General features: G+C 39.2%; 1 protein-coding gene across 2 annotated transcripts in view; it reads right to left on the bottom strand.

Moving 5' to 3' along the window:
* Window positions 1-21,255, bottom strand: part of WDR47 (WD repeat domain 47) — a 39,079-nt gene extending 17,824 nt beyond the window's left edge. Inside the window, exons 1-5 of one of the 2 annotated variants that reach the window (XM_042465083.1) lie at window positions 20,854-21,255; window positions 6,401-6,567; window positions 4,148-4,231; window positions 3,101-3,185; window positions 1,564-2,366 (exon numbers count right to left, since the gene is read on the bottom strand). In XM_042465083.1, the coding sequence (XP_042321017.1) occupies window positions 1,564-2,366; window positions 3,101-3,185; window positions 4,148-4,231; window positions 6,401-6,558 (1,130 nt within the window). In that variant the 5' untranslated portion in view covers window positions 6,559-6,567; window positions 20,854-21,255. The remainder of the gene's footprint in view (window positions 1-1,563; window positions 2,367-3,100; window positions 3,186-4,147; window positions 4,232-6,400; window positions 6,568-20,853) is intronic. The other variant, XM_042465084.1, reaches the window with a different exon arrangement.
* Window positions 21,256-22,597: the final 1,342 nt, after the last annotated feature.

Here is a 22,597-nt window from a genome sequence, read left to right as displayed (position 1 = left end):
AGTAACTGAAGGCTTGCTCAACCAAAGAGATTTAGCAAGAGTACTTAGTAGTGTGTAGTAGTGCTGAGAGAGTGATGCTATGGTAAATTAGAATACCAGAGATTGTGCTACTCTTCTGTTCGCTCAATGTATCTATCCATCTACTCTTCTTTTTTCCACTTGCAGAGTCAAGACATGCCACTGTTCACACACACATTTCTAAAAAACAAAAAACAAAAACATTCTTACGTCTTTCCTGACCCTGTATCATTCAATTTCCACCTGTCTTTTCAGTCCAAACTTTTAAAGCAACCACTCAGAATTTCTACTCCTTCCAATCTTACCTTGAATATTTTCATCGTAGCTTTTGCGCTCAGTTTTCCACTAAAACAATCCTCAACAAAATTATCTCACTGACTATCTCTTTGACAGACCCAGAGGTTTTACTTTATTCATTCCTTGACCAATTTACTTCCTTTGAATTTTACCTATGCAATTCCTTTGGTGCTCTGAGGCTCCATGATTCTAGCCTCAGGCGGCAGCTCTTCTAACCTGGCTAATTATTCACTCAATATTTTCACAGGACAGAATTCATCTGATTTATTCTCAGAGATATATACAAAATGAGTCTCCCTAATCTGAAATGCTTGGGACCAGAATTGGTTTGCATTTTGGGTAATTTTTAAATTATGATTTTTGTTTTGGAATATCTATGTTCGTGCACATAAGTAATGATATATCCATTACACTGTAGTCTTAAATGCAGTATGTACAACATTGAACACATCTTTCCAATATTTTCTCTAGCTTCACTTTATTCTTTATCATCATCCTTCCTAATAATCAGGCAAAATCTTTACAGTCTTCCCTCTGCTTTATTCATATAATTCTCCATTTATTCATATAATTCATGTCACCTCTCTTGCTGCTTTGGTGAATGTTCTGGTTCATACTCTGGCCAGCTCCAGCTTTCTAATGAAACCCTGTCCTCTCTAAACTTTTGTTGTTAAGCCATAGGTCTTTTAGTTTTATTCAGGAGTTGCTCTCACAATTCGTACCTAGCCGCTCTCCTCCTGATATTCCTGCATGGACTCCACAGCCACATGTCCATTCCTGGATCCTGCACAAACTCCTCATCCTCACTTTCAGAACCTTCCATCACCTTCTCCCTGCACAAGTCTGCTGTCATATCCTGTTATACCCAAATCCTTGATTTTCCTTTCTTCAATGCAGCAGGCTTGCTGCAGCTAGTTTCTAGACCTTTCCCCCTAAAATGTGCATACATTACTCTTTTTGTTTGTTCAGTTTTATCTTCATAATATACCTTAGGCCTCATCAAACAATTTCCTTTTAGTCCCAGCAAAGAAAGGAGTAATTGGTTAAGGCTCTGGAATGTGAAGAGAGGGTAAGGACTATTAGGTTCCGACAGGTGAGATTTGGGGGAGGGGAACTAATTTGTGGAATAATGAACTTTGATTTTTGGAAACCCCCAGCTTTCTGTTTTTGATAGTGTTTTTGTATGCTGGCATTTTAAAGTCTATGCAGATTTTTCAACTTTTTAAAATGTGACTAAGCACAGCTTACCGCTCAGGTGACTCTTCATAAATGCTGTGGCAGTCTGTATTCTCCATCATTAGACTTCGAGTAAGATTCTGTACTCCTGGATAATGGAAGTTAGCAAAGGAGTGGGACATGGGAGATGTTTTTGTCCCAAGATCTGTGACACGTTTATCATGATTTGTTAAGCCACAGGAGAGTCCATCCAAGGCAGGGTTTAAAGAGCGTGTCATGTAAGCATCAGCAGACTGAGGCCTCCTCATTGGTGATGATGGGTAAGGAGAAAGTTTGCTGATGAGGGGTGTCAAGAGGTCAGCATAGGCAGCTTTTGTTGGTTTTAGGAGTTTGTCAACATGAATATTAAGCATCTTTTGTTCAAAAGCACAAGAAAAAACAGTAGAGGGCAGATTCTGAAGCCATGACAGCAAACTAAGGTCCAAGTCATCACACCCATTACCACATAAAAGGTCAATGCCAAGCAACACTTCACTCTCTGTAATTTCTTCTCCTGTTGCTTTACTCTGACAGAACTCCACACAACATTCATACAACAGCCCCTTCATCACAAGCTGAAATAAACGATTGTTGCTTGCTTTAAAACCAGCTTCGCTTAGTTTTCTATCTGCAGGAATGAACTCTGCCACCATCACACAAGCCTCTTCAAAACAGTGAACTCGTGCAGTGCTGGGGTTCCAGTCCTTGAATTCTGCGTGGTTGGTGAGACGAGGCAATGTAAGAAGTAAACACAGTTTGCTGTAGTCATCTTTAGAAGGGCAATATTCTTCTAAAGCATGTAGGCACTGCACAGCCTCTTGCATTGTAAATTCCAGCTGGAAAAAAGAATCACTTTGTTTAAAGTAAAACAAACTTACTACAGTATATGTACCTGCATCAAGATGAATTTACATAACTTCTGCTATTGACTTATCCTGATATCATAGGCATGTTTATAAACATAACCTTCATATGGCAATATAATTCTAATTCATCTGAAATACAACTCAATTTTCTTATAGTTTTTTTCCCTCCTGTGTCTTTTGCTACATCTTGTAATCAATGGCTACTAGTCATGGTGGCTATATACTATCTCCATGTCAGAGGCTCTATGCATCTAAATAGTAATTACTGGGGAACACAAGCAGGGGGTTGCTATTGTACCCACATCCTCCTATGTGCTTCACATCTGGTTGGACACTGTGGGAATACAATACTAGAGTAAACCAGAACAGTTGCTTTTCTGTATGTGATCAAATAGAAAACAATAGCAGCAAGGAAAACAAACAACAAAACCACAGTTCTGTTGTTAAAACTTTGGGCAAATTAAAAAGGTCTTAACCTAGTGACAAAACAACAAGCAAAGTCTTAATCAGAACAGTATTCCAGAGTCATATTCCCTGAAGGACAAAGCTAAAGTTTCCTTTCAAGAGCTCACCACCAGCCTCATCTCAATAAGTAGACTGATCAGGAAAAGGACCTCTGAGGGATAAATTAAAATTGGCAGAGGCGGGAAGGATCTGAATTGCATATGACTTCCCTCCTCCAGCTAGCATTATGGCAGACTTACATGCTGAGGCTCATCTTCTGCAGACATTGCATTGTTCACGCATAAGGCTTCCAAAAATTTCTGTTTCAGTATGATATAACGAAACCTGCACCCAAGAAAATAAAAATCCAAATGAAATGTGAACAATGATGTGCATTAGCAGGAACTCAGACAGATTATAGCAGTTAACTGTTACCTCTTTTCCTTTAAGTTAGAACATATTCTAACTTAACTTACCAACTGTAAACATGCTATGCCCTGATCGTTACAATGAGAGCTTAGTGAAAGCAATGTTATGCTGTTCTATTTATGTAATGAAATCTTTTTATATAATAAATTTTCAGTGCTATTTTTATGATGTTCATAAGAATTTCAGTAAAATTTCAGTGCTATTCTTTATATGGGCTCATGGGAAAGAAGGCAGTACACCTGAATAAACAGCAGCAGTTCTTAAATTTTTTTTTAATCTATGAAGAATATGAGTACAAGCTGAATTACAGTGCGGTAGAAATGGAATAAAGAGGTTTGCAAATGAGTGAGTGGACCTAAATATGCTTCTCTAAATCAGGATCTCTTTTGAGCTATACGCCTTAAGTTTTCCTCAAACGGTTTCTTCCTGAATACAAGGAAAAACCAAGGGAATAAAATATCCCATGAAATCTACTAATATTTTTCCTCTGAGGTTCTTTTTGGTTCCAGTCAATAGAAGTATCCTTCTTCTGACACCAAAACACGAAATTGTTTGGGAACTTTTTACACAGAGATAAATTAGAATTTTGCTGAGGCAGAAGATGAAATTTTATCTTGGCCAGTTAAATATTCTCCAAACCATTTGTGCAACATTATTTATACAAATAACTAAAACTTGAATGCATCAAGTACATTCCTTGTGGGTGGTGGTACAAAGCTCAGTGTTTGTGGCACCAAAAATACAAAATAGCTCCAAACTCTGAATGAAAACTTTGGTGTTTGCATGCATACTCTTACAAGAATGCGATAAATGGAGGCTGTAATATAATGTTTTTAACATTATTATACCATTAAGTTGAAGTATTAGTGTTAATTTACCTTTTCTTGTCAAATTTGTCCATGCACTCAAGTGGCTGGATGAACTGAAGAATTTCATCCCACTGACCATCAAGGATCAACTGTCTTTAAAAAAATTGGAGAGAAATCTATTCAGTTCTATTAAACTTGAGGGGAAAACCCTAAGCAAACCCTGCCTGTAAGTGCAGCAGCTGACCAGTCAGCTTTACAAAGTTAATGCTCTGGAAAGCAGTTAGTAAGATTATCTCCTCATTTAAACAGATAAAAGTAAAACCTAAATCCTTGTAAATAACATGCCTTTGTAGCAGTACACACTACTCCAAGAATAAATAGCAGATAATCATATTTGGGAAGGCTCTCTACAGGGTGCTTTAACATTTAATCATTTTCCCAAGGTAATCTATTGTTTCATCAAACAAATAATAAAATTCTGCAACTCTAAAAAAAAAAGAAAAAGAAAAAAAAAAGAAATGAAACAACTGAATAGGACAAATCCATATTACAATACATGATAATTGTGTACTCTTCTATATGAAATGCATGTCATCATATTGTTTGTAGTAAAAAGAGCACACATGCAATCCTAAATGAATAGATACAACTAGAAATATTTTGTATACTCCCCTCCCTACAAAAAAAAAAGGCTGATGGGCAAGTCTTTCAAAGCTTCTTGGACTGGGCAAGTTCACTCCAGTCCAAGGATAAACAGCTTCGGCTATAAGCCATATCTAATTATGCATTGAAACAAATGTCTACATATGGCACAATATATTTGTTAAAAGGAAAAGTTTAACACACTGTAGTAATTTAGAAAAAGTAATTTCCATCTGTTCAATATGTACAGCACACTGACAGTTTTTGTCAGTCTTCCCTTTTTGGTATGGACAACCCAATATTTTCTCATTTCAGTGAGTTCAGAGAGAGAATTCCAGTGCAATTCTTTAAACATGGAATGCAACAGAATGGAAGTAATGGAAGGAGCAAGTCTGCATGGACATTTCTGGGAACATAGTATTTTGACTCCCCACCCTGAAGTTAATTGGGTTTCTGCATAGAAGCAAAAGAGACCAATGCATGCTAGCATCAGAGAATCTGTTGACATTTGGCATGGAAAATTATTTGGTGTAGATGTAAAACGGTGCATTCACATGGATACAGAGAATGTAGCTATAAACAAAGTAGAACTTGGATGCACATGTAAAACCTGCATAAAAGCAATATGTACAGAAATCTCGTAGCACCTTTGAGACTAACTAAAAGAAAGAAGTTGGCAGCATGAGCATTCATAGATTAAAAGTCTACTTCCTCAGATACCTCTGAGGAAGTAGATGAATCTTATGCATCTGAGGAAGTAAACTATAGTCTACAAAAGCTCATGCTGCCAACTTCTTTCTTTCAGTTAGTCTCCAAGGTGCTACAAGTTTTCTCTACATACTGATTCTACAAACTAACATGGCTGAATCTTTGAATTCTACATAAAAGCAAGTTAGCAATAACCTTGCATTTAAATAATGTTGCATCTAAGATAGAATAAAAGTGTGTCCAATACTAATCAAATATATACCAAGCTTCTATTTTACTTCTAATTAAGGATCTGTATAATACCCTTTCCTGATAATGATTACAATATCCCTTCCAAAATATTCCAACATATGTACCCCACCGCATGGAGGACAGAAGAGTATTTCCCCCTTGACTGAGTACGTAGCATGCTTCTAACAACAGAATAAATTGAAGGCATTTCTTCAATAAGATGCTGAAGAAACTCAGAGAAAGATCAAAATGTCAATAATGAAAATCGAATTCTGCACTGCTGAAGAATTAACTTTGTCTTAATCCAAAATTTTGGTAAGCACATAATGTCAGTTCAATACATATTTAATGGGAAATATATCACACTAATCTTAGCAAAAATTTTAAGTAAATAGGATCAGGTTTAAATATGCCACTGTCTTATACAACATATGTTATGTCATCTTGTGTTAATCTGTCAGATGTTGCATGGCTCAAAAATATAAACAAAAAAATAAATATGATAATATAGTTATGTTTGCAACCTGTAAAAGATGTACTTCAAATAACTGTAAAACATGTTTCTGTTACATGACTGCAGGCAAGAGGGCTATAACAAACTTTATTCAACAGAATTTGCTCTCAATATTGAAAGGGATAGTGTAATAGAAATAAGGTTAACTTCAAGAAGGATAAAAACTGAATCAACAATGTTTCTGCTTACTTTAAAGTACATACTCTTAAAGTTATAATAGTTTTTACCTTAAGAAAAGCATATCATCTGAAAATAGTCCATTAATTACTCCACTTTCTTTCTCCAGAGCCAGCATACTGATATGAAGTTTTCTTGCGTTCAAGAAATCCAATATTAATTTTACTATTTCAGCTTCTTTCACATTCACTGTCTCTTCTGCCGTCATTGTGGAAGACTGGAAAGGTAAAAAAAAATTGGGTCTAATTTATGTCAGCACATAGACAATGACAAATATATTATCCAGTTTGTTTAATTTTAAACATGCTAAAACTTGTTGGAGGGCTGAAGCATCAAAACCTATGCAGCTCGATACAGCATCAGTAATATTTCAGCCCACTTATGCAACTATATGTACAGCTGTCTCTTTGCCTTTATACATAGAGCTATGAATATCAATGGGATATAATGTTTCAGTTAATGATGTTCCAGCTTTCAAAAGGGTTCAGTACAGGAATGGGAAGATATATATATTGTGTACACATTTCCTTAAGAAAATATCCACTTTGTACCTCTAAGACAATGGATGAAACCCCCCTCCCCTTTTTTTGAACTCTAAATTTTCAAGGATTATGATGTATTTTGGCAAAGAAGAAATGTGCACATAATCATACGTAGACCTTAAAATCACATATACTTGAAAAATGCACACAGATTTACTTTGATCAATGGGGAAAATGGTGAAAAAATTGTGAAAAAATATAAAAGGCTGGGAGAAATGTATATCAAAGTAACACAAACCTCTGTGTTGAAAGGAGAGGGAAAATCTTGCAATATACTGATACAGAACTAGGCCAACCAGACAATGCTAGTAGGATTTTGAGAAATACAACAAAAACAAAGCTGACAGATTTTTCACATCACAAGATATCAGTAACATGGACTAGTTTTAAATCACTACTTTTGGAGAAAACATCATGCGGCCTTAAAGGAGAACATTTGGTTGAAATTGTGTCTGTTGTATCCCAAAAAACTTTTTAAAAAACCCTGCATTTTAAAATTAATTTAAAACAAAAACAATTGTTCCTTTTCCTCATGGTTTATCAGCATGGGAATTGTATTCCCCATCACCATGTACAGAGATGTGAGGGCTGTACAGTGAGGAAAGCTGGTAGAAAGAAAATAAACTCATTTGAGATGTGGAGCTGGAGAAGAGGGCTAAGGATACCGTGGATGGCCAAAAAGACAAACAAATGGGTCCTCAAACAGATCAAGCCTGAACTCTCCCTAGAAGTCAGAATGACTATATTGAAGCTATTGTACTTTGGGCACATCATGATAAAATATGACTCATTAGAAATGGCAATAATGCTAGAAAAGGTGGAGGACAGTAGAAAGAAAGGAAGACTGCTTGCCAGATAATTAAACTCAATAAGGGAGGACATGGGCCTAAATCCGCAGGACCAGAGCAGCATGGCTGAGGATAGGAAGTCTTCGAAATGTCTCATTCATAGTGTCACCATGCGTCAACAAATTATCACTGATTATCAGTATGACTAAAAAAGGTCTAAAAAGGTACCAATCTTGCAAACTGGTACTTAAATTCTATGCCTGTCTATCCCTACATTATGTTCCGCTAAATCTAAATTTTCAAGACTTGGAAACGTACTATGGCATTTTCTGATTCTTTATATTCCATTGCAAACCTAAAAAGAAGCAAATATGAGAATCAAATAGTATGTTTAGTGGCTGCTGCATTTCTATAAAATAATAATTCCCCTTGGAAATTCTCCAAAGTGAATTTCTAGATGTTACTTGCAAGATCTTTCTGTTTGACCTTCCGCCAAAATCAGCAGAGGGAGCAGCAATTACAATATTATTTACCATTTAGATGATGTAACTTCTTTTTCATTTTCCACTTGCTTCAAAAATGGAGTACAAGTTGATTGTTTGTATTCCTTTAATATTTGAAGAGGTACAAACAACTAGCATAACATATATTATATGTATATTGTAGTAGTCTGCCTCTTGGCAAATTATTGTCCTCTATCTACATACTATAAATCTGTACTTCAAACTAAACCATTTGTACTCTGTAAATAAGCTTTCAAACCACTTATTGAAATGTGATTACATTAGATGTTTGAAGTCCTTCTGTGCAACTGCTAATCTAGCTCCAAACTTCTGTAGGTAAAAATTCAAAATGGTTTCTTTCTACATTTTTACATGCTTTCGAATTGACAGGTTGACAGAAGCTGGGGCTAATGATGGGAGCTCACTCCATCATGTGGCACTTGGACCTCAAACTGCCAACCTTGCAATCATCAGAGTCAGCATCTTAGCCACTGTAATGATATACGTACAATTTCCAACACAGCAATGGTATGAGTCAAGGACATGAGTCTTGTGTGATATGTTCCCAAAATGTGTTCATAGGAAAACAATATTATGAATGTCATCTAAGAGATGGTCTTCCACAAGGAGGAGTCACCCAAGGGAGTAAATGTCTGTAAAGTGATAGTAAGAGCTAATGCTTATGGTATGCTAAGCATGGAGATTCCTTCTTTGACATTCATACAACTATTCCACTTCAGAGCTTGTCTGTTTATTTTCCCCACGGTTGGACGGTTCCCTTGTTTAAAACTGTTTGGCTAGCACAGCAAACGTACTACTAATGAACACTCAGCAAAATAAAATAATGTATCTTTTGTAATTGCAAACTGTTGTAGTTTTTGTTTGCCATGATGCAATGGAACCTTGTAACTGAACATAAAGTTATACAGTACGCAAAGGGATCTTGTAGTACCTTTGAAACTACCTGTGTGAAGAAATTGTCTTTTGTTACAACTTCTTTTGCACGGTTTCAAAGGTGCTACAAGATCCCTTTGCATACTAATATTCCAGACCAACACAGCTATGTCTCTGAATAAAGCTGTACAGTATTACTAAGCTCTCCTCCACACGAACCAACCCACATTGATAAATTTCAGATGCACTGGTTTAGTTCTACACAACATTAACTAGCTACAACACACTTTGGTGTTTGATGGTAATATTTGTTTGTGCTTATCACCCGGCACCTCTAAATAATCTTGCAAAGAAAACTCTGTTATGGCTTCACCTTAAAGCTGCCATAAGGCATGAAGGTAAACAACAAGAGCTAATTTATGCTGTCCTAGTATGAACTGTATTGAAAAATAGTGTTATCCATATAAGATTCCAGTGTCTGGATGCACATCCAAATGTATATTTACTGTACTTGGTATCGATAGCTCCTGATCAACAAGTGATATGTGTGCAGAGGATTGATTCTACATATGACTCTCTTCATTCTTTGTGTTGTAATTGTGGCTTTTTTAAACATAAGTTGTTAACTCAGGGGAAAAAAATAATGAAAGACAAGTATTAGGACAACTCATGCTGTGTTTACAAATGTCTCCTGGATGACACAATATGGTGTTCCACATAGATCTGAACACATGACATAACATTTCATTATTCATGTCCATCAGATTATGAAGCATCAGTGGGAAATTTAAAATAAAAGTTGTTTTTCAATAACTTAAAACCCTCATTATCAGCTTTTGTTTCAAAGAAAGAAAGCTATGATGAATAAAAATTAAGGGCAACAAAGTATCTTGTGTCATCTAAAGGTTTTTCTGGACTACAGACCACTTCATCAGTTTTAAAGACAGAATTATTTTTGGGCCAATAAAACTGCCCTATGGAAATGTTGAGATTTAGTTTCAATGATTATAAGAGCTTACCCATTATTGTATTTCCCATACTTCTGCAAGCAACACAATGTTATGTTTAATCACAGACTGGCAGGGAAAATAGCACCATGTATTTCCGAACAATTCATATTTCATTTTTTCAGCTCTCTCTCACATATCTGAATCCATACATCCCTCTTCAATTACTGTGGTGTGGTGTGCCCTCAAGTCATTTCTGAACCTACTATGGGGTTTTCTTGGCAAGTTTCTTCAGAGGTGATTTGTCATTGCCATCCCAACCCATGTGAGATACCAGTTGTTGATCGAATCTAGTCTTTGGATTAACAGAATTTCACCACATCACTTCTCATCCGTATTTCAGTAACATATATGTGGTAAAAATAATATTTGCCATATAGCTGGAGGCTTCAGGCAACCAACCTCATTATGGACTGCATATGTATATCTGCTGAACAGTCTGTCTTGCATGAGATGTTAACTTGTATGTATATTACAAGTGATGGCGATCATCTCAATTCTGATACTACCCTCAGTGAGCTTGGCTATAATATTCTTATACCCAGTGACAAGATATATAGGTCAGGATTTAAATGTTGTGTAGAAGAAGGAACTCCAGCAGGTGAACATTACCATGCAAGGATACAAAAAGCTGCATGCTGAAATTCTCTCTTCTGTACAGTTTACAAATGGTACAGGTGCACTGTTCTCTTTCTCTGTCTGGTTGCTTTGTAGAATCTAATTTGCAGATAGGCTTCTGTTGATAATGCCATTAAAGCTGTTGCTTAGTGTAAATGAACTCCTAGCAACATACTGTGTATCACATTGGTTTCTACATCAATAGCATGTATAAGATTTTATACTGTCTTGGAAGGCATGTTAATCGAGCTCTTTTAAGTTATAAAAATAATATCTTGTAGTCACATTCAAAATCTAAGAATCTCAGTGGATGGGTTAATACCTGCATAGTGTCATCATCTAAGAAAAACACCCTCAAAAACATTCAGGATCAAATGGTACAGAGGAGAGGACAAATTTAAGAGGTCATATTTAAAGATTATATAGCTTTTGAGTTTAGGATTACTAATCAGTCACCCCTTTGAGATTTCCCTACTGTTCAGGGAGTATCTTCAGGGATCAAATATCTGTCCCAACTACTTAATGGGAACAGAAACAATTATGATGAAATGCATGCAGCTGCCCTGAACAAGGAAAGACATCTCTCTTGTCTAAGGCCTTTGTGGTTTACCTGCCTTCATACAGAGGAATATGTTGTGTATTCACCAAGGAACCTCTTTTGTAGGCCAAAGTATTTCCTACCTCCCTCGTTCACATTTGTCAGCCAAGGGCATAGAACACATTTATGTCTATCTGTCACTAGACACACTGGAATATGTAATTCTTCTTCTTCTGTATCCTAAAAAGTGGATGCAGGTTAGAGTTGCATTTTGCAACTTTATTCTGTAAGACAACATATATTAGCAAGTTGTGTAACAGAGCTGAAGACACAACATTAAAAAAGGAAATGAAATATAGCAACATAAGATACAGCTGACTTTACTGACCAAAATTAAAAGTAAACTAATTCTGAATCTTCTTGTTGTGTGAGTTCCAGTCACTTCTGATTTATGGTGACCATATCTTCTTGACAAGATTTGTTCAGAGGGGGTTTGCCTTTGTCTTCCTGAGAGAGTCTGAGAGAGTGTGACTTGTCCTAAGTCACTTAGTGGGTTTCCATACCTGATTGGTGATTCAGACCCTGGTCTCCAGAGTCTTAGTCCATTGCTCAAACCACTACACTACACTGGTTCTCATGCTATAACTAATTCATTGTTAATACCATTTTTTACATATGGCTAGTGTTAGACTGTGACATTGTTTTGGTTCTTGTAAAATAAATAACACTTTCATCTTTACTACAGTTAATTCAGTATGTTGATCTTGAAAAGTCTGTAGTCGGTAGCAAGGCAGTAAGTTGTGTTTTTTTTTAAATTGTTGTACCAGAGAATTGATAAAAGAAAGAAAGCCTTCAGATAAAGGTGCTACAAAAAGAACAAATTATTTTGTCCGATTTTAATAATAGCTCAAAAATTGGTCTTTGAAGAAGATAAGGCATATATAAGAACGATGTACTGTACTAATAATAAAGGATAAACCATCCAGAATATCTCCAAGATATAGCTTGTGCTTGTAGCATATCACAAACTGTCAGCACATATGGCACAAAGCATCAGCAAGTGAGCCAAAATGACAGATTTAAAATGACAGATTTAATATTTCTTTCTTTTGAATATACAATTTTACACTTTCAAATGTTCCGCTGATTTTAATGTAGTTATTTGCTAAAATGGGTGTAGGCTTCATAATCTAAGATAATAGTGATATTCTAATGGGTTTTCTGCCAGTGTTACTAATGGTATATGTTTACCCCAGAGAACTGGTTGCATTGTCATATCCTATCCACTAACTAATTGACACAGATGGAAATAATGAAGGTTATGCTTCTAATGGAGAAACAGGAATCACGTGGCTCTCCAGCTGCTATTGGATTGCAAGTCCTAGCAACCCTAGCCTACATAAACAACCATGAAGTAAACTGCCAGTTGCATCCTAACAATATCTAGATGGACACATGATTCCCAGTCCAATCCTGATTTCTGTCAAGTAAATTTGCCATTACAGACACTGTTGATTAATGCACTCTGGTACCATAAAGTAAGACTTCCCAATACTATATGAGACACATTATTTGCAATTCAATCCCATACAAGTCTACTCAGAAGCAAATCTGATTTAATTCAACTGGACTTACAGCCAGATAAATTAATAGAGAGTTGCAGCTTGACTGCAACTATTCACAAGGACCAGGGACGTAGCTAGGATTTTAGGAAGGGGGGGTCCAGACTAAGTGCCACCATTATAATGGGGCTTGGGTGTGGCGGTGCAGCAGCACACACCATTCATTTTTCTAATGGAAGGGGTGTTCCGGACCCCAAGAACCCCCCCCCTTGGCTACATCCCTGCAAGGACCAATATTTTTCTTAAAGGGATAAAGTTAAATATGAGTTTAAATCCCTAGTAAAGAAATCAGAAGACTAGGACTTGGAATGACCATTACAAAGGTCCTCATTACATAAGGTCCTCATAGTGTAAAGAAAAATCATAGCGTAAAGAAAGAAATTAAAAAAGAAGACATATCGTAATTAGAATTACCCATGCCATAGTATTTTCAATTTCTACGTATGGAGAACCTAACAGGAAGAGAACACATTGCAGGAGAATTCTGTGGAAACCATGACTTGCCAGAAATATAAATGAATGGGTCTGAGAGAACATCAAGTCTGAACGCTCACAAGAGGTCACAATGACCAAACTGGAAGTATCATCCTGTGGGCCATATCGTGATGATATTAGAAAGTATGATAATGCTTAGTAAAATGGAAGGTAGTAGGAAAAGAGGAAGGCCACATTACAGGTGGATAGACTCAATGAAGGAAGACTTCATTGAGACTGCTAGACCAGAGCAGGGCTATTGGTGAGAGAGATCTTGCCTTCATGGAACAAATGCCCCCCCCTTTAGCATCATCCTGTTCAGGCAACACACATTCCACACCCTGGTTCTTGTGCAAGCAGTCCAGACAATGTCCAGCACATTGTGCACCAGAATCAGGATTTAACAGCCTTAAACCATATTTTTAAAAGTTACATGTTACTCCAGATCTTCCTGGAAGATCTGGCACCCTCCATTCCCACACTGCAGTGTCTGCACAGGTGTCCCCCTGAGCTATCTGCTGTGTCCAACACCATGGCAGGTCACTCATTCTGACATCAGAACAGGTGCCCAGCCTTGAGATTGTTCTTGGGTGCCTCATTCTGACCTCAGAATAACGTAATCTGCCACGGCAGCAGATGCGCTGGGTGGCTCAATGAGATGCCTGTGTAGACAGCTGCTGTGATGTAAGAATGGAAAGCCAGGGCAACTGCGGGGCCAGGAAACCCCCGGCTGCCGGCTGGAGTATCCCAGCCCCTGAAGACAAGGCCTGAGTCTCTAAGAGGTCTCTCATTTACAGGGTTACCACAAACTGAAGATGAGTAATGGCAATTAACAACAACAACAAATTTATTCTCATCATGAATATTCTGTGCATATATCTGGTATGGTTTCTCCTTCAGACAGTTGCATTAAGTTGTATTCGACTTGACAGTAGTTAACACTGGAAGCAATGTGACTTGATCTGGATTAACTTGTTCTGTAGAGTTTTGACATGAATCTAAAGCAGACTAGCAACACAGTCACATTCACAGAAAAATCAGACAAAACCATTTGGTAAAATTATTTGGTAAAATAAAGAAAATTATTTTACCTCCACTAGTTCTCCACAACATTTACTGCGGTTAGGAATGTAGTTCTCCTCTACATTCACTGGGGTTAGGAGTGAAGGACCCCTGTGGATGTGGAAAAACCACAAATAAAAAAACCCTATTCCTTGTACCTAATAGAACACCTCTCTAGGAATCTCCAGGTCCTCCAGTGCAACTCTATGGTCAACATCTGCCAGAGGTTGGTCACAGAATCATGCTGGAGGATCTATAAATGCCTAGAATTTTTTCCCCTCTGGGAACTTCTAGTTCTCCAGCAGAACTTTATGGTCAACTTCAAGTTATGCTGGAAGACCTAGAAATCCCTAGAGAGAACATATTAATCAAAACTGCAAATAATCAAATCCGCAAAAGCCAAAGCCACAAATGCGGAGGGTCAACTGTAACATTCAAGGAAAGCAAAAATGGAAACCAAAACCAGGAATTATAATGATCTGATCTGATATATTGTCTTGCATAAAAGTCTTCATCTTACATAGTTTTTAATCATGTTTTTGGGGATAGTAAATATGTGAAAACCTAGTCTCAAACATTTATTCAGCACTGTAAAAGAGAATATTTGACAGTTCATTTTTCTTCATTTTTCTAGGGAAACAGTTTGGAAATTGGGGGGGGGGGGGGATCTTTCCCCCCCCCCCCCCCCAAAAGTTTCTGGGCCTTTACAACTCTAACAAAGACTTTCTAGGCTTGGAACTGTAAAATTAACTGCTATTTTACAGTTATTTGTTATAAAATCACATAGAAATTTAGAGTAATTGTAAATCCATGTCCAATATATGGTAAAAGTCAGCAACTTATGTTAACAAAGTAGATATGTTCCTTGGTATTACTTCTTTAACTGCTAATTTGGTACCAGAGACAAAAATAATACAAAAAGAATAGGCCTAGGTTCCAGCACCACAAAAAAAGGACTAGTCTCAGCAAACATTTTATTCAACACTGAGTATATGCACATGCATGAAACAACCAGATCATGTAAGACTTGCACAAACAAACAACCGAACCATCTAGAGACCATGTGAAGGCTTCTTTTCTTTTGATATTTATTTTGGTGGTCAATATAAATATAGAGTTCTTTAATTTGCTAGGAGCAGTTGGTGAAGCAGGCTTACAGTACCTGCTCTCCCCTTTTCTCTCCATTTTGCTGTTCATATACGCTTAGGTTTTAATTAAGACACATTAATTTTGTCCCCAAAAACGTGTTCCTGTTGGAAAGGTCAACTGTACAAATTTAGTATGTTCAGTTTAAAGATCAAGTTTTTCTTGCCAGCACTGTAAATAGAAACTTTTGGAAAACTGTGGCATTATCATTGAATATTGGAGATGTGTTGTGTCTGTCTTATTTATATTTATTTAATATCCCACCTTCTTCTCAGTATATGGACTCAAGGCGACTTATCCTTTCTCATGCTGTCTCATGTGTTTTGACCACTACATCGTCCTTATTGCTGCATCATTCTACAACTCCAGAATTCATATTACAACAATATCTCTATTAGGTATTGTTGCAATACCTAAGCCAACCCACAAGCCAGAAAAAGGTGTGCAAGCTTTCTGTCATTTGATCCTAACAAATTGCATATGATATTGTGTACCTCTGTTCTTTGCAGGGGGTGTTTATTTGTACACAGAGAGCATCTGCATTTTTTGATTCCCTCTGGGGAGAGGATGTTATGGCAACTAATAATATGCGCCCACACTTCAGGTTTACCACCAGAGGCTAGGTCCCTAGTTACCAGCCATTCTTCAGTTACCCAAACAGTCAATTAATCAAAGAACAAAGAACAGGTCATTTGTATCAGGAGTAGCAAAATGTCTATCAATGCATATAATTTTAAAATGATAGGAAGCAGATACATTTATATTATGTAAATTTATTCACCATTATTAAGAGAGGTGTGTATGAGACATTCAATATGCAATAATTTTTTTTAATCCTCTAAATTTTTATCCTTACTACAATAAATCTTGTTCTTTATTTCCTGATTTTGTGATGTAGTGGTTTGAGTGCTGGACTATGACTCTGGAGACTGGGGTTTGAATCCTAGCTTGGCCATATAAACTCAATGGGTGGGTGACTTTGGGCAATTCACGCTCTCTCATTCTCAGAGAATGGCAATGGCAAACCACCTCTGAAAAAAATTACCGAACCCCCCCTCCCAAACCCATTATACGTTTGCCTTGGGATCGCTTGTACGTTGGAACAATTTGAAGGGACACAATCACCACAACAATAATACAGTATATCACATTCATGTGTTAGAACAGGGGTAGGCAACCTGCGGCCCCGCGGCCAGCTTCGGCCAGCGAGCCTTGGGACAGGCCCCAGCCGGTCCTGCCGCGATTGCCGCCGGGGCTTTGGGGGGCAATTGTCTATAGAAGCCTCAGAAACATGCATTTATATTAACATTTTTTTAAAAAATCAGCAAATTTTTTCACGTGTCTCCATTTTTAAAAAAAGTGTCTTCCATTTGAAATTTTGTCCTACATTTGTCCCAGTTTATTTATATATTTAATTTTATTTAATTATTTATTTTTTGGCTCTCGCCCCCCCCCCAGTTGTCTGAGGGATAGCAACCCGCGCCCCCCGCTCAAAGAGGTTGCCTACCCCTGTGTTAGAAATACTAATTCCACACATAGTATGAAATGAAGGCAAGACCCACTGCTTTGTTGTTTTTTACCCAAAGCCTTGATGGCCCAGGTTTCAATGGTGGCCAAGAGTATATTTGTACAGTTATGATAATGCGCCTGCTGTGTCTGTTTCCTGAGATGTCACATCTGGCTATGGTGACACCTCCTTGTACATCCCATTTGGACATGTGTAAACACCATTCTAAGTGGGATTGCTTTTGGAAATGTTCAGAAACTTTTAGCCGATTTGAAATGCTGAGGTCCATTATAGGGAGCATCTAAACTCCCTTGTTGAAACAGCTTCACTGGCTACCTGTTCTTTCCCAGGGCAACAGTTCCAAGCTAACGAACTCCCAAAGTCTTAAGATCCTCAGTCAGGGGAAAGCTTTGTTTGCTCCTGCCAACATCATAGCCCTGTCTGGTGAGGCGACATGGTCGAGTCTTCTCAGTGGTGCTTCAGCCTGTGGATTCCCTCCCACAGCGGAGGCTAGGCTGGCCACATCTCTGCTCCTTTTGCCAGCAGACAGAAACCTTTTATTCAAACAGGCTTTTAATAGTGGTAGGAAGCCCTTTATTGGGGGATGGGGGTTGGTTTCTGGTTTGCTGTATTTTAAATTTATCTTATTTATTTATCTTATTGTCTTTATTTATTTATTTATTTATTTAAGCTTTTTATTTATTTATTACCTTTATTTATTTCTTTGTCTTACTTTTAGCCTTTGTAAGCTACTTTTGGTCCCGTGCTGGGAAAAAGGCAGCATATTGAACAACCAAACAAACAAGTAAGACTGTACCCATTCTATTTATTTTTACTACAAAACACTAAGACCATTCCAATCAAATTTAAGTACCTTCACATCACATTAATTATGTGGGCGATAGTTAGGGAAAGCAAAAGTGTTTTGTTTCTGCCTAGAATTTTTGTTTTTACACACGCCAAATTAGGATAGAGCAAGTAGACTCTGTGACCCATCTTCCTTATTCTCTTCCAGTTTAGTAATTATAAATATTCCCTTATCATGTACTGCTATCCGCTTCCAGCTCCATAGCTGTACTAACTAGACTGAACAACAGGAAGATGCATTCAACCCCTTAATAACTCAATTATCCCTTTTTGAGATAACAGGAGAATATAAATAACCATACTCTTTATGTTAGTTCTAAATCAGGATTGTTTATCCAACCCCATTCAGGTGCAACACTGTTTGGATGGAGCTGATTCAGCCATTTAGAAAGAGAGGGCAAAGGGGCACAGAAATCAAGACGTTCAATAACTTAAATAATCCTACTGTCTTGGTTATAGAAGGAGGTTGATCCTACTTCAGTGTGGGCTACTGTATGTAGAACCCAGACATCAAGCTCATAATGCCTGGACATGTTTGGCCTGACACCTTTCAGGTAAATCCTGTATAGACATAGAGTTTACTTTTCTCTTCATAACCAAACAGCAAGGACAAAAGCCCTTCACTAGCACACTCAGGTCTTTGTTTCTCTTTTCGAGGAACTTACTGAAACATAGTGCTGGAAGGGCCTCCTAAGCCGTGCACAAATTCCAGCTAGAGCATTCCCAGAAGCCTCTTTTTTGGATATTTTGGGAGAAGGAGACCCCACCCCACTCCGAAAACATCTCTCTCTAGGTCATTGGTTCCATTGCTCAGTCACTCTTAATGTGAAGAAGTTTCTTCTAATATTCTATTGATATCTACCCTCCTTTGACTTCAAATCATTAGATCTGATCCTACCCTCTGGGACAGCAAATCTTTACCATCCTATCAGTGACAGCCCTTTAGATATTTAAAGAGCACAATCATGTCACCCCTTAGTCTTCTCTTCACCAGACTGAACATGCCCAACTCAGTTCCCTCAAGCTTTCCTCACATTTTTGTTCTCCAAACCTCTTATCGTCCTTGTCACCCTGCTCTGAACCTGCTCCAACTTGTCTATATCCCTCCTTAAAACACGATGCTCAGCGAGGAGGCCTGGGGTGCATGAGGAAGGGCGTGATCAAAACCTTGTCATTTAAAATGTAGAACAAATTCCATGCACAACATTCACAACCACATCTTTTGTATATATGGCATCTGTAATATACAGTCACCCGTCCATGTCCACGGATTCTTTATCTACGGATTCAACCATCCATGGCCTGAAAATATTCCAAAAAGATATAAATTCCAAAAAGCAAACCTTGATCTTACCATTTTATATAAAGGGCATCATTTTACTATGCCATTTTATATAATGGGGCTTGAGCATCCACAGATTTTGGTATCCACAGGGGGTCCTGGAACCAAATCCCAGCAGATAACAAGGATCGGCTTGTACTGCCATTCAAGAATCAACCTGAATAAACCATTAGCACATCTGTCCAGAAAACCATGGATGTTCCTAGCATCCTTCCCACCAAGGCTAGTCATCATCCAACAGCTAGTTCCAGGTTGGGCAGACCCATAGAATGAAAATAACTTACATAAGTGTTAACAAATCAAATCTCCATTGTTTCAGTGGGTCTACTCTAGCTGTGACTTACAATAGCCTGAGGCTATCAACAAACTGGAGTGAACAAAGTGAACAAAGAACAGAGTATTCCATTATTGTCTCATGCTATTGTACAGTCACTGCAACATCTGCAATGGCTTGTTGTCAGATATGTTCTCAAGTCCACATTCTTTTTATTCAGGACGTATCCATAAGGTGTCATCCTTTATTTATTCAGTCACAAAATGGTTAGTAAATGCGTGCATGCAAAACCCACACATATACCCTTCGGACTACCCTTCTTTCACTGCGGCTCAGTCATGTGAACAAAGGGCTGTGACTCTGTTAAGGAACTGTGTAGCTGACTCTCTATTCAGTCTTTTGGCTAAAAAGCAAGCCTATTCTTTGCAATAAATCACTTGCAGAAAAAAGACTTTTTTTGGAGGGGTTGGACAAATAAAAATAAATCACTTGCCAGGAGGTAAAGCTCAGGATGAAGGAAGCATGACACCTATTTCCCCACCCAGTGACACTGCAGACCTTTCTTTCAGGCCAGGCTCTCTGTCAAACATGCAAGTACAGCACAGTGGCTCTTGTTCTGCACCCAAAGTAGGCATAGGTTGCTTATAGTAACAGGCACTTAAAAATCCAAGGGAGGTTTGTCCTCTCTGTCGATGCAGCTACAACAAAGGGGATAGAAAGCGGAGGCACTAAAACAAATGGCAGTACTTGCCCATAGGGAAACCAGACTTGCCCATAGAGAATCTATACCTGCCCATAGGAAAAGATTGGGGAATACTTCCCAGTAGGGAAATATACAGTATAACATATATTTCCCTATGGACAAGTATCCCCCAATTTTTCCTTATAGGCAAGCATGGTTTCTCTATGGGCCAGTATTGTCCAACTATTCCCCAATGTTTCCCTATGGGCAAGTATGTTTTCCCTATGGGCAACTATACCCCAATGTTTCCCTATGGGCAAGTCCTGTCATTGGTACATCCCCATGAGAAGCAGGTTAAAGGAACGCAGCCCCATCAGTAGCAAACAAGTCAGGCAACCAAACCAGACAAACACACCCAGCCCTTGCCTCTGTCCCTGCCAGGAGGAGCAGGAGGAGGAGGAAGGAAGGAAGGTGCTGCCTTTCCTGGTACAGAGGGCTATATGTCTCTCTGTAGGAAGGGGCAGGGGGCTGCCCTTCTGCCCTTGCAGCCCCAGCCAGGGGCCACCTCCTGCCAGGCTCAGTCCCTCCAGCCATTTCAGACCCACCCAGGGTTTCCTCTAAAACAAAAGGGACTCACCTCTCCGAGGAGGAGGAGGAGGAGGAGGAGGGCTCCTGCTGCTGGGTCCCCAAGAAAAGGGCGCTGCCAAATGGGGGCGCACAAAATGGCGGCGCCTCCCTCACCCACAGCAAAGGGGGCTCTTGGCAGAGGCTGAGGGGGAGGAGAAGAGGCCGGCTAAAGCGCCCTCCTGTCAGGGCCAGGCCCGGCTCCTTCCCCTTCCTTCTGCGGTTGTCAAGAGGCTTCTCCAAGCCCTGCCCAGCCTCAGGGCCCGGCGGCAGAGGAGGAGGAGGAGGAGGAGGCGCAAGGCCTGGAGGGGAGCCAGGATTAAAGAGGAGGCTTTAAGGAGTGGCCTCGCCCTGGAAAGGCAGGCCTCGATGGCTGGCTCTTTGGCAGCAAGGAGCCTCTCAGGAGGAGGAGGAGGAGGAGGGATAGGGCCTGGACTGTGATGCTCCAATAGGGAGGGAGGGAGAGGTTTGGGGCTGTGAGGCTTGGTTCCCTTTTTAAGATTCTCCTCCTCCTCCTCCAGTGTAGCTGTTGTTGTTGTTAAGGCCTTCATTTCAGATTTAACCCCGTCACAGGGCCGCCATAAGTCAGAAATGGCTTGGAGGCACACAACAACAGTGTGATGCAGCAGCTAACAGGGCCAATGCGATTCCAGGCTGCATCAATAAAGTATAGTGTCTAGATCAAGGGAAGTAATAGCGTTACTCTATTCTGCTTTGGTCAGGCCCAACCTGGAATACGTACTGTGTCCAGTTCTGGACACTACATTTCAAAAAGGATGTTCAGAAAATGGAGCATGTCCAAAGGAGGGCAACTAAAATAGTGAAGGGTCTGGAAACCATGTCCTATGAGGAATGACTTAGGGAGCTGGGGATGTTTAGCCTGGAGAAGAGAAGGTTAAGAGGTGATATGATAGCCCTGTTTAAATATTTGAAGGGATGTCATATTGAGGAGGCAGCAAGCTTGTTTTCTGCTGCTCCAGAGAACAGGACCTGGAGCAATGGATGCAAGCTGCAGGAAAAGAGATTCCATCTCAACATTAGGAGGAACTTGCTGACAGTAAGGGCTGTTCAAGAGCGGAAGACACTCCTTCCTCGGAGTGTAGTGGAGTCTCCTTCATTGGAGGTCTTTAAACAGAGGCTGGATGGCCATCTGTCAGGGATGCTTCAATTGAGAGTTCCTGCATGGCAGAATGGGGTTGGACTGGATGGCCCTTGCAGTCTCTTCCAACTCTATGATTCTATGATTCTAATAACATCATCCAAAAGTGTATAGTGGGTTTTGTTTTTTAGCGTTGGACTGCAACTCTCTAGCAATAGTAATAGTGAGTCACATTTCTATACTGTACTGCTTATCAATGCACTTAAGCACTCCCTAAGCGGTTTATAATGTGTAAGCTGAATTGCCCCCAACAAGCTGGGTACTCATTTTAGTGACCTATGGAAGGATGCAAGCCTGAGTGGACCCTGAGCCCCTGGCTGGGATTGAACTCACAACCTTGTGGTTTGTGAGTGAGTGGCTGCAACACTGGCATTTAACCACTGCACCACCAGGGCTCTAGAGACCAGGGTTCAATTCCTGACAAAGCCATGAACCCACTGTGTGACCTTGGGCAAGTCACAGTCTCTCAGCCTCAAAGGTCAGCAATGCCATTATAGGCTCAGCAATGAATCCCACTGGGTGACCTTGGGCAAGTCACACTCTCTCAGCCTCAGGGGAAGGCAAAGGCAAACCTCCCCTGAAGAAATCTTGCCAAGAA

Source organism: Sceloporus undulatus, chromosome 4, assembly GCF_019175285.1.
Source record: "Sceloporus undulatus isolate JIND9_A2432 ecotype Alabama chromosome 4, SceUnd_v1.1, whole genome shotgun sequence".
Lineage (NCBI taxonomy): Eukaryota > Metazoa > Chordata > Lepidosauria > Squamata > Phrynosomatidae > Sceloporus > Sceloporus undulatus.
This window is presented reverse-complemented; position numbering and strand designations above follow the sequence as displayed.